We start from the raw sequence: 13,055 nt of genomic DNA on the forward strand, positions 1-13,055 counted from the left end.
CAAAAGCAGAGGGTCACCGAGGCGAAAATACCTCATGCTGTCGGTGTCGTCGGCTTTAGAGGACATTAAGTCTGTAGCCAGGGGATCAACCAGGAACAAGGGCCGTGAAGGGGCCTGCTCTGATGCCATGCCCAAACCAAGCGAGTTGGGCGCTAGTTATGTGGAGATAAGTTTGCAGAAGGCTCACCTTACGAGTGACAGTCAGGAAAGGGCACGACGCTCCTCCACTCTGCAATGCACAAAGGTGCTACGGCAGGGTTAGGGTTCACCGACTCTCCGACACGGCGTAGAGAAGGCTCAAGAGTCAGATCGCCAACAAACGCGGGTTTATTCACCCAAGATACAGCATAGTGTGACAGTCACGGTGCTTACGAGCAAAGGCTCACCGCAAGACTGATTGATTACGCACGCCCGCTGCACTAGGGCTGTCCTGTAAGTGGTCCACCTAGTGCACAAGCGAGTAGTCGCAGGAGCAAAGGTCCCATGTAGCGAACTCGTTGCGGGCCTGTGAGCATCTGCCGCGGCGATGAAGCGCTCAGCGGAAGGGAGCTCGGGTGGAGAGGGCGCTTGGAGACCGCCACTCAAGAGGCCAATCAGGGCGCGTCCCGGTGACACTTGCTCATGTGGGGACTCGAGCTGAGGAAAGAGAAGCACGGCTTGCACAGGAAGTTAGCTCCAGCGTAGTAGCCATGTCCGCCATTTATCCGTTACAACGGTGGTTCCCGGAGATCGAGCTAAGCACAACGCACAAGCTTGGGGACGAGGCGCGGGGAGGCACTTCGATCCCCACATTGGTGAGGTGGTTCCTCCACTTTCCAAATGCCGTACAGCCACTCTGAAGCATTTCGTTGACTCTGCACCAAACCGCAACTTTGGCCACAAGCTCCCGACCAGACGGTGCTGGTTAGGCCGAGCCAGCAGGGGTGTTGGGCGGCATGCCGTTGTGGAAAGCTTGCCCTTATTGTATGTTCATACCCGTAGACGAATAGCTGGAGATCTGGCTTGAGGTGACGAACACAGACTGTGCTGATGGCAGTGCGTGTGAAGCGAGGTTTGCGAGTGATCAGCCAGCAAGTACCACAAATGTGTAGCATTTCGTGTAGCAAAATTTGTGTAGCACTGAAAAAAACCGCTAGTCATGTGTCCTTGTGTACAGCGCGCAAAATCGTGCGCTGCACGATGCCATGAGCTGAAGTGCATAGTGCCGAGAAAAGAAAAAAAAAAGCGAGGAGAAAAAAAATATGAAGGCGGGGCCTGTGACGTATGCGTCACTCAATCCTCGAGGTTCGGTATGGGAGAATGCAAGGAAGGAATTTCGCTTGCGGAGTCTAAACAGGATGAGTGGAGAGAGTGTCTTGCTTGCCAGTGGAGCCCTCCTGCTGAAATCATGGGTTCGCGGCACTGAAATATTTCTGTCTCGGCTATTAATGAGCAGATTTGAAAAATTTTTGCGGCAGAATGCTCTCTAGAGAACATGTAAGAACTTCCAGCATATAACCAAAATTTGCTATGGGGCCTGGTGAGGGGTTCTTTAAAAAACTTATTACCTCTTTTCGATTCTGTTTTTCAGTCTTTAAGCCATTTTTTTGCTTACCAATACCATTCAGCTCCAAAATTATATTTATCATTTTGCAATGCATCAATTATTGTTGCACGAGCTGCTGTCATGTTCCAGACCCTTAATGCACACCTAAACAATTTCAGTTTTGGTTGCTGAAATAGCAGTTAGCATATTTAGGTCTTAACAGAGAGCATGTTTAGATAAGCAGTGGTATGCCAGCGATTGGCCAATGTCTAGCCCATAGAATTTTCACATCCGTGGGCTGCATGGCTGTGAGCTGTGGTGTAGTACAATTATGTTGCTTGTTCAACACATAAGTCATGTAAGGCATGAGTGGGCCACAAGTATGGCAGCTCCTGTACAACTGCTCAATTTGAAAGCTAGGGTTCAGGTAGAATTGGTTGCATAGGTGTATGTGCTGTCAGCTTCAAAGGTCTACAGAGTGCAGGACTTGAGAGAAAACTGCACCTCTCCATAGCTTGTGTTTACTTCTTGCAATGAAGGGACCACATGGTGTTGTTACACACACAGGTGCAATTTCCACCTTTCAGTACATCATTTGAACAGGACGCTGTTCAAATGTGTGGACGCTTTTTTGCCGCTGAAGCCTCGCAAATGTTTTCAAATTTGCTTTTTAGAAGCACCAAAAAAAGTCCTCTTAAGGTCCATTTGCACAAGTGTGCACCATGTGCTTGCAAAAGAGAAATTGGGCTGCTCATAAACATGAATGTTTGCCCGTTATTTTTTATTTTGCAGCAGACTTTTTTTAACAATGAAACTGCTTATCTGCTTCTGTGACTGAAAGTACAACCACCAGAATAAGATCTCTATGAAATGGCTATGTTTTTCTATCTTTTTATAAATAACAGGATTTTTCCCTGCTTTTACAGAAGACTCATGCAGATGTGCATGCCCTACGGAGCCTGGTGTTTGAGACCTTTGCACTGTTGGAAGAGGCTCGTACAAGGTACTTGCGAAACTGTGATCCCCAGTTTGCAGGACTTCTTAGTGATCGAGGCCTGGACCCTGTCTCAGCCAGCCGATTGTCGGAGGCTCGGCGCCTGCAGCACTATGTTGAAGAACAGCTGCAGGAAGTACATGCACGCCTCGATCTAGATTGGAAGGAGCAGGTTGCCCAGCGCTACAACATGTAAGTCCTTTCTGCTACTCGTAAGAGTACCACACAAAACAGCTTTCCGGTTTTGATAGACCACACTGTAGTTGTGCACTGTTCAGAGTAATGATAAATTAATCTATGTGAATAAAATGTTACAACCCAAATAAGTTACAAAGTATGCTAATAGTTTGTAAACAGTTGTATACAGGTGATCCCAATTATAACGATCCCATATTATGCGAACTTTCAGCCACGATGAACAGTTTATTCACACCCATAAAGTTGTGCAAGGATTCTGAGAGAGCAGTCCACTTATAACGACCCGGTGAGCCTGCTTAGTTCGATTACAACGAACGGATTGAACTGATTGTACAGCTAGGTGTGGCCATGTCTCGGTGAGCTGAGAGAAACCAGGAATGTCACATGGTAAGGCGCAGCCAATCAGCGCATCACTTTTATCTTTATCCCATTTTTTTTCCTTTCTGGCTGATAGATGTGCCCTCACAGCAGTTGCATCACATTGGCACTTATGGTTGGGCTGCCTGTAGCAAAGTCAAGGATCTCAATCACTCTGAAGCAAAAAGGCAAGGGCTACAGTAAGCGATAATGGCAAAGCTACGAAGAAGTTAACATTGTGTCCATAATGTTGAAGATCCCCTCTTTAATATTTTGTGAGCGCCAATATGTCAAATGTTCCCATCCATGGTCCTCTGATGCTTGCTAAAGTCAAGGATATTTGTCTCTTATGGGAAACTGCAAGAATAAGCTACTTTCGGAAAGCTGGCATTTCCTTCTGCTCAATCTCTACAAAAACCTAGTGCAGGACACCAGCTCAGCCTTGTGGACATTGCTGATGAGGACAATTAGTGTAACACAAAAAAAAATGCACACAAGAAGGGAAACCAAAACAAATGTTACTCAACTGTTTAATTGCAGGAATGGTTTCGCATATGCAGTAGAACCTCGCTCCTACTTTTTTGAAAAAGATTCTACAAAAATATGTTAACCAGGAAAATGCACGATCTGAAGTCACTAAAAAAATTTGGCAGGCTCAACTGTACTTGACATGTACGTAATTTGAAGCGTTATGCGAATCTTTGTGTCATGAGACGGCCAAGGTGCGTCACTCTGGAGCCCAAGCAACTCAAGACTCGCACATTGTCATTTTTCAGTTGCTTAGTATTTTTAGACCGCATGGGAAACTGAAATGTAATACGATGTCTGCGATGCCGCCAGAGTGAAACACAATGCTGCACTTCACTGCCTGCTGCAGGGAACGATGAAGATCCTAGGTTATCACCTATTAAAAGTGTGGAGTACACTAACAATGGCACTTTACCCCACGCGCTGGGAAACAGATAGGTGAAAATTCTTATTGCAATAGGGTTTGTTTGTTTGTTTGTTTATTTGTTTGTTTGTTTGTTTATTGACAAAACAACGCTCAAGAGCGGTTTGTCTTGGTGCCATGGCAAAAGGCTGAACTAAAAGCCACCTGACTAGGCCTTTGACACCAGACAGCACGCGCAGCACACAACATGAGCGCAACATGCTTGAAAACACACTGCAAAATATCAAACACATACAAATAAAAATGCATGTACAGAGTATCAAGCACGATAAAGCAAGATAAGGAAGAATGACAGAATTAGTCGTCATCACATTCATCGTCAACAAGACACAGAACTATTAAGGCCAATGGACTACAAATGGATTTGAAGAGAACAAAACAAATGTACAACAAAATTACAACTGTTGGAGGAAATACATTTTAGTTAGTTTTCTGAAGGCAAGCAAGGAGGGAGAACTCTCCATTGTATCTAAAAACGATGGATAACAATTCAGTAGGTTCGAAATTTGCCATTTTAATAATTGCCTACCGTATCTAGTTCTCGTTTTAATCTTCACAAAGTATTTATTTCTGAAGTAATATGGTGTCTCCATATATGTATGAAAAAACAGCTCACAATTTGCTTTTATTTCTAGAAATATCAATTCCAACAAATGCTGTTTATATAACATTTCTATGTATCCGGTTCTCGGCAAAGTATGGGGATGTATGATCACGACTAGATAAGTTTTGAATGAATCGTATACTCTTCTTCTGCATTATGTATAGTCGTTCCAAATTATACTTTGATGTAACCCCCCAAACTAGTAGACAATATTGTATACGGGAATGTACAGTACTAAAATGAAGTTGCTGTTTTAATCTTATTGGCAACAACGTCCGAAATCTATTTAGCATTCCAATTGATTTAGCAATGATACTTTTTATAAAATTCACGTGACTTGTCCATCGAAAATTTTCATGAAATATTGCCCCTAAAAACTTGTATTCTGAAGCCTGCTCTAATGGACATGATTTAAACATTATAGAGCTATCAAGGTGAACTGGTTTATTAACGGATGAGAAGACAATGTATTTGGTTTTCCTAACATTCAATAAGAGTTTATTTGCATCTAACCAGCAGGACAGATTTTGAAGCCATAAATTATCAGTACGAGTGAGAGACGAAAGGTCATTAGATGTGGAAAAAAAAAAAAAAAACATTTGTATCATCTGCGTAAAGGACAATGTCTGTGGTCAGAGGGATGTTGACTATATCGTTTATATACAGCAAGAATATTGTTGGTCCTAATATAGATCCTTGCAGAACTCCATAACCTATGAATTCCATATCTGACTGTACATTCTTAATTACAACGAACTGAGTACGGTTAGTCAGGTAACTACGCAGTAACTTAAGTAAAAGTCCTCTTATTCCATAATAAGGTAACTTTGCAAATAGTATGGGATGTTTAATAGAATCGAAGGCTTTCTTAAAATCTAGGAAAATGCCTATTGTATACAGTTGATTTTCTATATTACAATTTTTTCTCTGATGTTTAATAATGCTGACTCAGTCGATTTACCTTGTTGAAATCGGTACTGATATTCGGATATTAGGCTGTGCTTACATAAATGCTGAGAAATTCTAGAATTTATAACTTTCTCTGCTATTTTGGAAAATAGCGGAAGTACTGATATTGGTCTGTAGTTAGAAATACAGTCAAAAGCACCACCTTATGCAGAACTGAAACCTTAGCAACTTTCATTTTATCTGGAAATATTCCTGTCAACAAAATAATGTAGTATTCATTAAGTGGCAAACTACGTCGGATAGCAAATCTCAGACCGCTTTAATTGGGCTGCTTTAATGCCATCGAAACCACACGAAACATTACTTTTACGACTGTTAATTATAGCAGTAATTTCAACTTCGGTAACCGGGTAAAGAAATAAAGTTTATGGCGAATTGTGTTCTATATGTTTAAAAATCCTCACAGGTGGTCCCTTCCGACGCTCCAAAAGTCAAAAAGTGGTGGTTAAACTCATTAGCGAGAGCCTTACCAGCTAATCTCTGCCCATCTGTTTTCATTTCTTGAGGGACGTCAGTTCGCGTTTTCCGTAGTAAGTCTTTGATAGTGCACCAGGTTTTCTGAGGGTCATAATATATTTCGGCAAATTTACTAGCATAATGAGAAATTCGGGACTTCTTAATATCTGAGCTCAGCTTATTTCTGATCTTTTTAAATTCTACAAGCATTGCCAAGTCTCTGTGTTTTATAAATTTATGGAAGAGTTTATTTTTTTCTTTTATTCGACGCAATAGCTCTCAGGTTATCCAAGGTTTTCTTGCTTTCTTACATTTCTTAATTATCTTGATCGGGAACGCACGATCATATGCTCCAATAATTTTATCAAGAAATCCATCATAGAGGTCATTAGGATTAGTCTCTTGCATTAATCTACCCCATCTATCAACGATACAAGTTGTCGAAAATTATCAATACAACTCGACGTTATAGGCCTAACAGTAATGCTTGTAGCTATGGGTGTCACCCTATGCACCGAGCGTTTCGGAGCAAAACAATAAAGAGACATGGTCACTGATAGCAGTAGTAAGTACACCAGCATTAATATCGCTATTATCAAGATTTGTGAGACATAAGTCAGTGTCAGAAGTGGCCGTTATGCGTGTGGGAACATCAATAACATTCGAAAAACCATTTAACGATATAATGTCAACAAATTCTGTAACTAAATTCGTTTGGTTTAAAATGTTTATATTGAAATCCCCTAAAATAATTACTGCCGATGGGAAAGATGAAAAATACTCCAACATTGGTTCAAAAAAGCGGTAAAATTCTTCTAAGGATCCAGAGGGCGGGCGGTAGATAACTCCAAGTGTGAATACGTTAGCTGTGATGAAAAGGGACTCAAAATCTGGATTAACAGCAGAGTATTCGGGTATAACATTATATGAAAATTCATTTTTGATGTAAAGGGCCATGCCACCACCTCTCCTGTACATAGTGCCTCGCAATTGTAGCCATCGAGCTGTACGACATCCCAGTCACAAGTAAACCACATTTCACTAAACGCCAGTACATCGAAAGTGTAGTGTACAGAAGACAAAAAAGAGTGCAGTTCTTCCTCTTTATCCCTTAAGCTCTGCGCATTTAAATGGTAATAAGAAAAAAAACTTGATTGCTTCTGTTGCACAGATACAGCGTTGCGGAAAGATGCGATATCATGATAACGGCAGGAATCCTTTGCGACGGGCATTGGAAATCTCTATCGCATTTAAGAACAAAGGTTTAACCACCTACACCATTTTTTCGAGGTCATGTTCGTTGCGGATACGAATGACGCCATCGCCCTCGTCCTTACGGACAAGCACATGTCCATTCTTTTGCCACACAAAACGGTAGCATTTTTCTTCCGCCTTCTTTCGCGCAAGGCACAGGAGATGTTTGTTGAAAGCAGTCATGTTGCAAAGATACGCATGTTAGGCTTTTTTAACTTAAGGACAGAGCAGCTCTGTAACCACGCTTCCTTAAGGGTGGTTGAACGAAACCGAACAATTACAACAGATTCTTTACCAGGCCGTGCTGGCAGTTGGTGAAGGGCGTCAACGTCGGAGCTCATTATCTCGGGCAGTTCCAGTGTTCGGGCCAGGTCGTTAGTCTTTTCGAGCAAGTTTTCATTCTCAGTTTTTACAATACCGTGAATTTCAATGTTCAGGCGTCGGCTGTACTGCTCCAGGTCATTCAATTGATGCTTCATTTGCTCAACTACTGGCGAGGTACCCGATTCAATGCGTTCTACCCGCTTCTTCAGAGAAGTAACATCCTTCTCTTGTTTGTTAAGTTTGTCCATTATTTGGTCGTACTTTTCAGAGATAAGAGCGAGTGACGATTCAATGCTGGTCACTTTTGTGACCAGTTCAGGAAGGCCGTCTACTTTTGCGACAAGCGGAAGGAGCATGGAAAACTTATCAATAAGCTCAGTTTGCGCTCAATGTTGGAGGCGTTTGATTCACCAGGGACACATGCGCTTCTACTACTAGCCACTACACAGGTTGCACAGTTGCAAGTAGCTTTCAAAGAGTCCTTTTGTTTGTGGAATTTAGAGGTGCTAAGGCCAGAGCAATCTCCAAGGTGGTAAGGGTAATCACAGGAAGCACATATTATGAACAAATCACCCTCAGACACTTGGCCATGACACTTTAGGCACTCTATCAAGCTTTCCTTAGACATCGCAGAGAAAACGGCAGCGGCAGCAGCAGCAGCAACGGTAGCACAAGAAATAACTTATAGTACAGAAAGGCCGAAAAGCAACCAACCTGCAAAGTAGCTGGGCAAAAATTAGGCAACGTTGAAGCGTGCGCCTGTTCCGCTGCTGCGTGGGAAATGTCAGGGCCCCCGGTGGTCCGTTCCTTTATACGCTCCCAGTGTCCGTCGTCGATGCTGTCGGTGCCATGCAACTTTCGCCGAGCCAGTAGCTTCTTATCCGGTCCGTAGGTCAGGTGACGGTGATAGCGCAGCGGATGCTTCTGCAAAGTAGTTGGGCAAAAATTAGGCAACGTTGAAGCGTGTGCCCGTTGCCGCTGCTGCGGGCGAAAATGGTGGTGATAGCTGTGAATTCGGCGTGCAACAAACTGCGAGGAGATTTGCTGGTGCCGGAATAGGAAACTGTGTGCATGCTGGCATTCTGAAGTGAGACGAGCGGGCAAGTATTGCAAGGAAGCTGCTGCGGTGGGTGGTGTTGCGTACTCCAGGGTAGCGTATCGTACTGCTGCTGAGTTGTAGCGACGCCTGCTTATCGAAGCAGACCGACATTACTATTGGGTAGCGGGGCGTTGTCGGCGGGCTGCAGGCATCCGGTAGATCATGGTGACCGGGCGAGGACGAGACGGTTTCTAGTGCGAAACTTGCATGGTTTATTCAAAGGTTGATGAAAGATGATAACAGAATGAAGTGTTCTAAAAAAGTACATTTCGGAGCCCCTTAAATAGGCTCTCTACAATCGTGGGAGGGATCTTGCTTCCGTCGGCGTCACGTGACCGGCACAGTCTTATTCGCGGAAAGAGGGCCCCTCCTCCTCCGGCTCTACTGAGCCTGCTGCAAGGAGGAGGGCATCCCGCCTCCGGTTATACCAAGCCTCAGGTCCGGGAATCGCAGATGCTTGTCTTTCTCTTTTGGGCATTGCTGGTTCGCGGAAGTTCCCCTGTAGAGCTTGACAGCTCAAGGAAAGGGTCCCTCTAAAGTCGCACGCACGCACACACAGAAAAGAGGCCTGTTAACACTGCGGGGCTTCCGCCAGACCGGCAGACACTCGAGATGACCATGGCGAATTAGGAAGTCACGCTTCATTTTGACGAGGCATGGTGGGTGAAAGTCTTTTATGCACGAGGTGCTAGACGCCAACCGTAACAGAAGTCACGCTTCATTTCAACGAGGCATGGTGGGTGAAAGTCCTTTTTGCTCGAGGTGCTAGACGCCAACCGTAACAGAAGTCGCGCTTCATTTTGGTGAGGCATGGTGGGTGAAAGTCCTTTCTGCACGAGGTGCTAGACGCCAGCCGTAACAGTGGCTACTGTTCTCAATCTCACGCGCTTTGAGTTTTTTATTTACAAGGAATCTTGCAACCAGAAAACATATCATATGATTGCAGTTTGGCAATGTACTGATGGTTGGTGTCAAAAGATATTGTTTTCCAGGAACGTATGAACTGGCTATAAAGAAGTGTAACTCTCTTTGGTTATTTTTGTTCCCTCTATTGCAAACGTTGGTACCGAGAATCGTTCGGAATAAAGTGGCATCAACAAAGCTCTACTGTATATCGCCTTGTCACACACACAATAAAATAATGCCGACACATCACGGACAGAACACATGTACGTCAAAGATGGTTGCGCAAGAAGTCAAACTCTGAGTTAAGTAGTGCAGTTGACAGCTCACTTAGACAACAATCTCTGTTCTTTTTGACAAAAAAACATCTTCCAAAGCAAGTCTAGAAGGAACTTTATGGCATTACCGTACACATATGGTGGCTCACATTACTGCGTGTGGTTGTGAGGCTAATTTCTTGGAGAGTACCATTCTTCGCAGGAGTGGTAACACTTTTTCTATACTTGCTTTGGAAGCCTTTTTTATCAAAAAGAACAAAGATGGTTGTATAAGTGAGCCGTCAATTGCACTACTTAACTAGAGATTTGTTGCGCAACTCTCTTTGATATACATGTGTTGTTCCTATGATGCCTCTATTTTTATGCTGTGCATGCGTGAAAAGGTGATCTATATGTGAAACTTTTCTCGCTATTAAACAGTTGTGAGTCGCGCTTGACTTTGTCCTTCCTTTCTGTGGGCGGCATCTTCTTGTTGTGCTAATTTTCCTCATCAGCAGTGCAAGACCAAGTAGCTCAACAGTTAAGTCTATTGGACATAGGTGTTCAATGCATGCCTTTCTGACAGCGGGTCAACATGGGAAGACTATGCAAGTTGCGTTTTTTTCTTCCAGAAAGTATTAGACTTATTTTGTACAAATCACTGTTGTTACCACATATAAACTATTGCCATCTTGTCTGGGGCACTACAACGCTTTTTAATATCAATGTACTGCATAGAGTACAGGAAAAGGCTGTACGTTGTATACTCGATGTCCCTTACTTAACACATACTTGTCCTCTATTTGTAAAGCTCAATTTGCTGTCAATACCTAACATTTATGAAAATATGTTACTACGAAATTATATGATCAGTATTAAAAGAAACAACGCCCTAAAACGTATTTCCAACTTCAAACATAAGTACAAGGAGTCCTGAAATATGGGAGCTACCAAGGCCTAGAACAAATCATACTTATCAAATGCTATGTTTTCGACTACCCTACTATTTAAACAAGGCAAACATTAAGTAATGCTTATTTCTGTGCTCGGATAAACATATATCTAGATGCAGTGATGTATATAGACGTATGAATGTTCTTTGAACAGGTTCAATTTTTGTATAATGTTATTTTTTTGTATTGTGCGTATCGAATCCTTCTGTATATGTTACTGTATCAAATATTTTCATATATTGTGTTGTAATAGAGATGTACATAGTGCTGCATTTGTTTTATTATCTCTTGTGTATTTTGTTATGTATTTCATGACTAGCTGCATTTATGAGAATTACTCATCGTGTAAGCTTTACTTTTTTTAATATTTGCTCATAGTTATCATGATTAATGTTTCGCAGTTATTAGTGTGGAAATCCTATTTTTCCAATTACTATTGTATTTAGCCGTGCTAATCCTTTGTTGTATTTGTTGCTGCCTGTAAAACGGGGTCATGGACCACGTCAAGCCTTGCTGGCTTTTTGTCCATGGTCCTCAGCATCAGTTGTATGTTGAAATAAATTTGATTTGATTTGACTTGCAGCTGACTGTAGTGTAAATGCCTCTGAAAAGATCTATGATGAAGCAGTTTTGGAGCGATGCATTAACTTCTTCATATAAAGAGATCCAGTGACGAGTATGACCGGGAAACTACCAATCTCACAATATGCCCCTCCTGTGGTATCAATAACCTGTGCCTCAAGCAAAAATTTTAATGCTATTGTTACTAGTGGATATAAATTTAAAATAGGTCATTCAATGTGCTACTAGTTGTAAATATGCAACTAGTTTTTTTTTTCTCTACATAATAAAGCAAATATTTTATACAATTCCTTCTGTTCCAAGTTTTTGGAAAGACTGGCAAGAAGTTTTACTGTAAGCAAACTAAAAGTTATCTGAATGTGTTCCTGAATACTGAAGGAGTGAAATGAGCATTGAATCATGTTTCTGCCTCTATTCTATCCCCACAGGAGTGTGTCCGGGGAAAGGGGATCATGGGGTTGAGCTGATGCCGAGTATTCTGACTTTTAAGGCCCCTCAGCAGAGGCAACACATCCCTTTGGCCTTAGCTTCACGTAGACGGCACCCTCGGACTGACCCACAAGGGAGAAATTGGCAGTTACCTTTTCCTGTCCCCCTCTCCAATCTTTGTCTTTCTCTCTGTTTTTGAATCTTTCGTGTCCACTCTTTATTTCCTTCTACTTCCAATTTTCTAGGATTAACCTTGTGTGGTTAGCCAACCGTGGGTACACCGTATTTGGTTATAGTAGTGCCGTACAGCTGGCATAGGCAGGACCTGTTCTGTCAAGGTCCTGTAGTGTCCCCTCGTTGAGTTCCATGGTGGCGCTGCCGAATCTATCATGTATATCCATGGCAACTTCCTTCCCCCCACTTCCTGATTGCTCTCAGAAACGAGGGCACACCGAAGACGTCTTTCAATATTTTGGTAACCGAACACAGAATTTTTCTTGCTTTTACATAATCTGCTCTGATAAACCTGAAAAGACTGCAAGAATTACCTCACCCTTCGTCATCTCGAAATCTCTGACTGAAGTTTTTGGTCCTGGTTACAAAGCATCAAAAATGGCAAGCAGTGATCTGCTTCTGGAGCTCCAGGATCAGAAACAACATGAAAAACTGCCCAATCTTGTGTCCTTTGGGGATGTTCCAGTAACAGTGACCCCACACTGTACCATGAATACCTCCCGCGGCGTTATCTCCAATGCTGATTTGATACAGAATTGTCTGAAGCTGAACTCCTAGAGGGTTGGACTGATCAGAATGTGATCAATGTTAAATGAGGTGTGATGGAAAAAAAATTGATACCAAACACCTAATACTTACATTTGGCTCAAGCATCCTGCCTGACATTTAAGGGTCGGTTATATTCCGCACATTTCTCTATCACCTGATTGATAGTGTGAATATGATCTATTGTTGAGTAGCCTTTACGGAATCCTGCCTGGTCCTTCGCTTGACAGAAGTCTAAGGTGTTCCTACTATCGAAGCAGGATATGTGAGGATTCGGGTCAGGCCCTATGTCCCAAATCCCCTGTGATGCTTTAAGTGCCAGCATTTCGACCTCAGTTTACAGAACTGCTGAGGCTGTCAGATTTGTGCAAAATGTGATGCAAATGAACACCTCTTCGAATCACGTGTAAACTCCCTCC

General features: G+C 42.7%; 1 protein-coding gene across 10 annotated transcripts in view; it reads left to right on the plus strand.

Moving 5' to 3' along the window:
* The window catches only part of Nup214 (nuclear pore complex protein Nup214), a 357,324-nt gene that overhangs the window by 130,889 nt on the left and 213,380 nt on the right, over positions 1–13,055 (plus strand). For all 10 annotated transcript variants that reach the window (XM_065430714.1, XM_065430718.1, XM_065430719.1 and 7 more), the window contains exon 17: positions 2,452–2,711. In XM_065430714.1, coding sequence (XP_065286786.1) covers positions 2,452–2,711 — 260 coding nt within the window. The remainder of the gene's footprint in view (positions 1–2,451; positions 2,712–13,055) is intronic.

The sequence above is a fragment of the Dermacentor albipictus genome, chromosome 1, assembly GCF_038994185.2.
Source record: "Dermacentor albipictus isolate Rhodes 1998 colony chromosome 1, USDA_Dalb.pri_finalv2, whole genome shotgun sequence".
In the NCBI taxonomy this organism is placed as follows: domain Eukaryota; kingdom Metazoa; phylum Arthropoda; class Arachnida; order Ixodida; family Ixodidae; genus Dermacentor; species Dermacentor albipictus.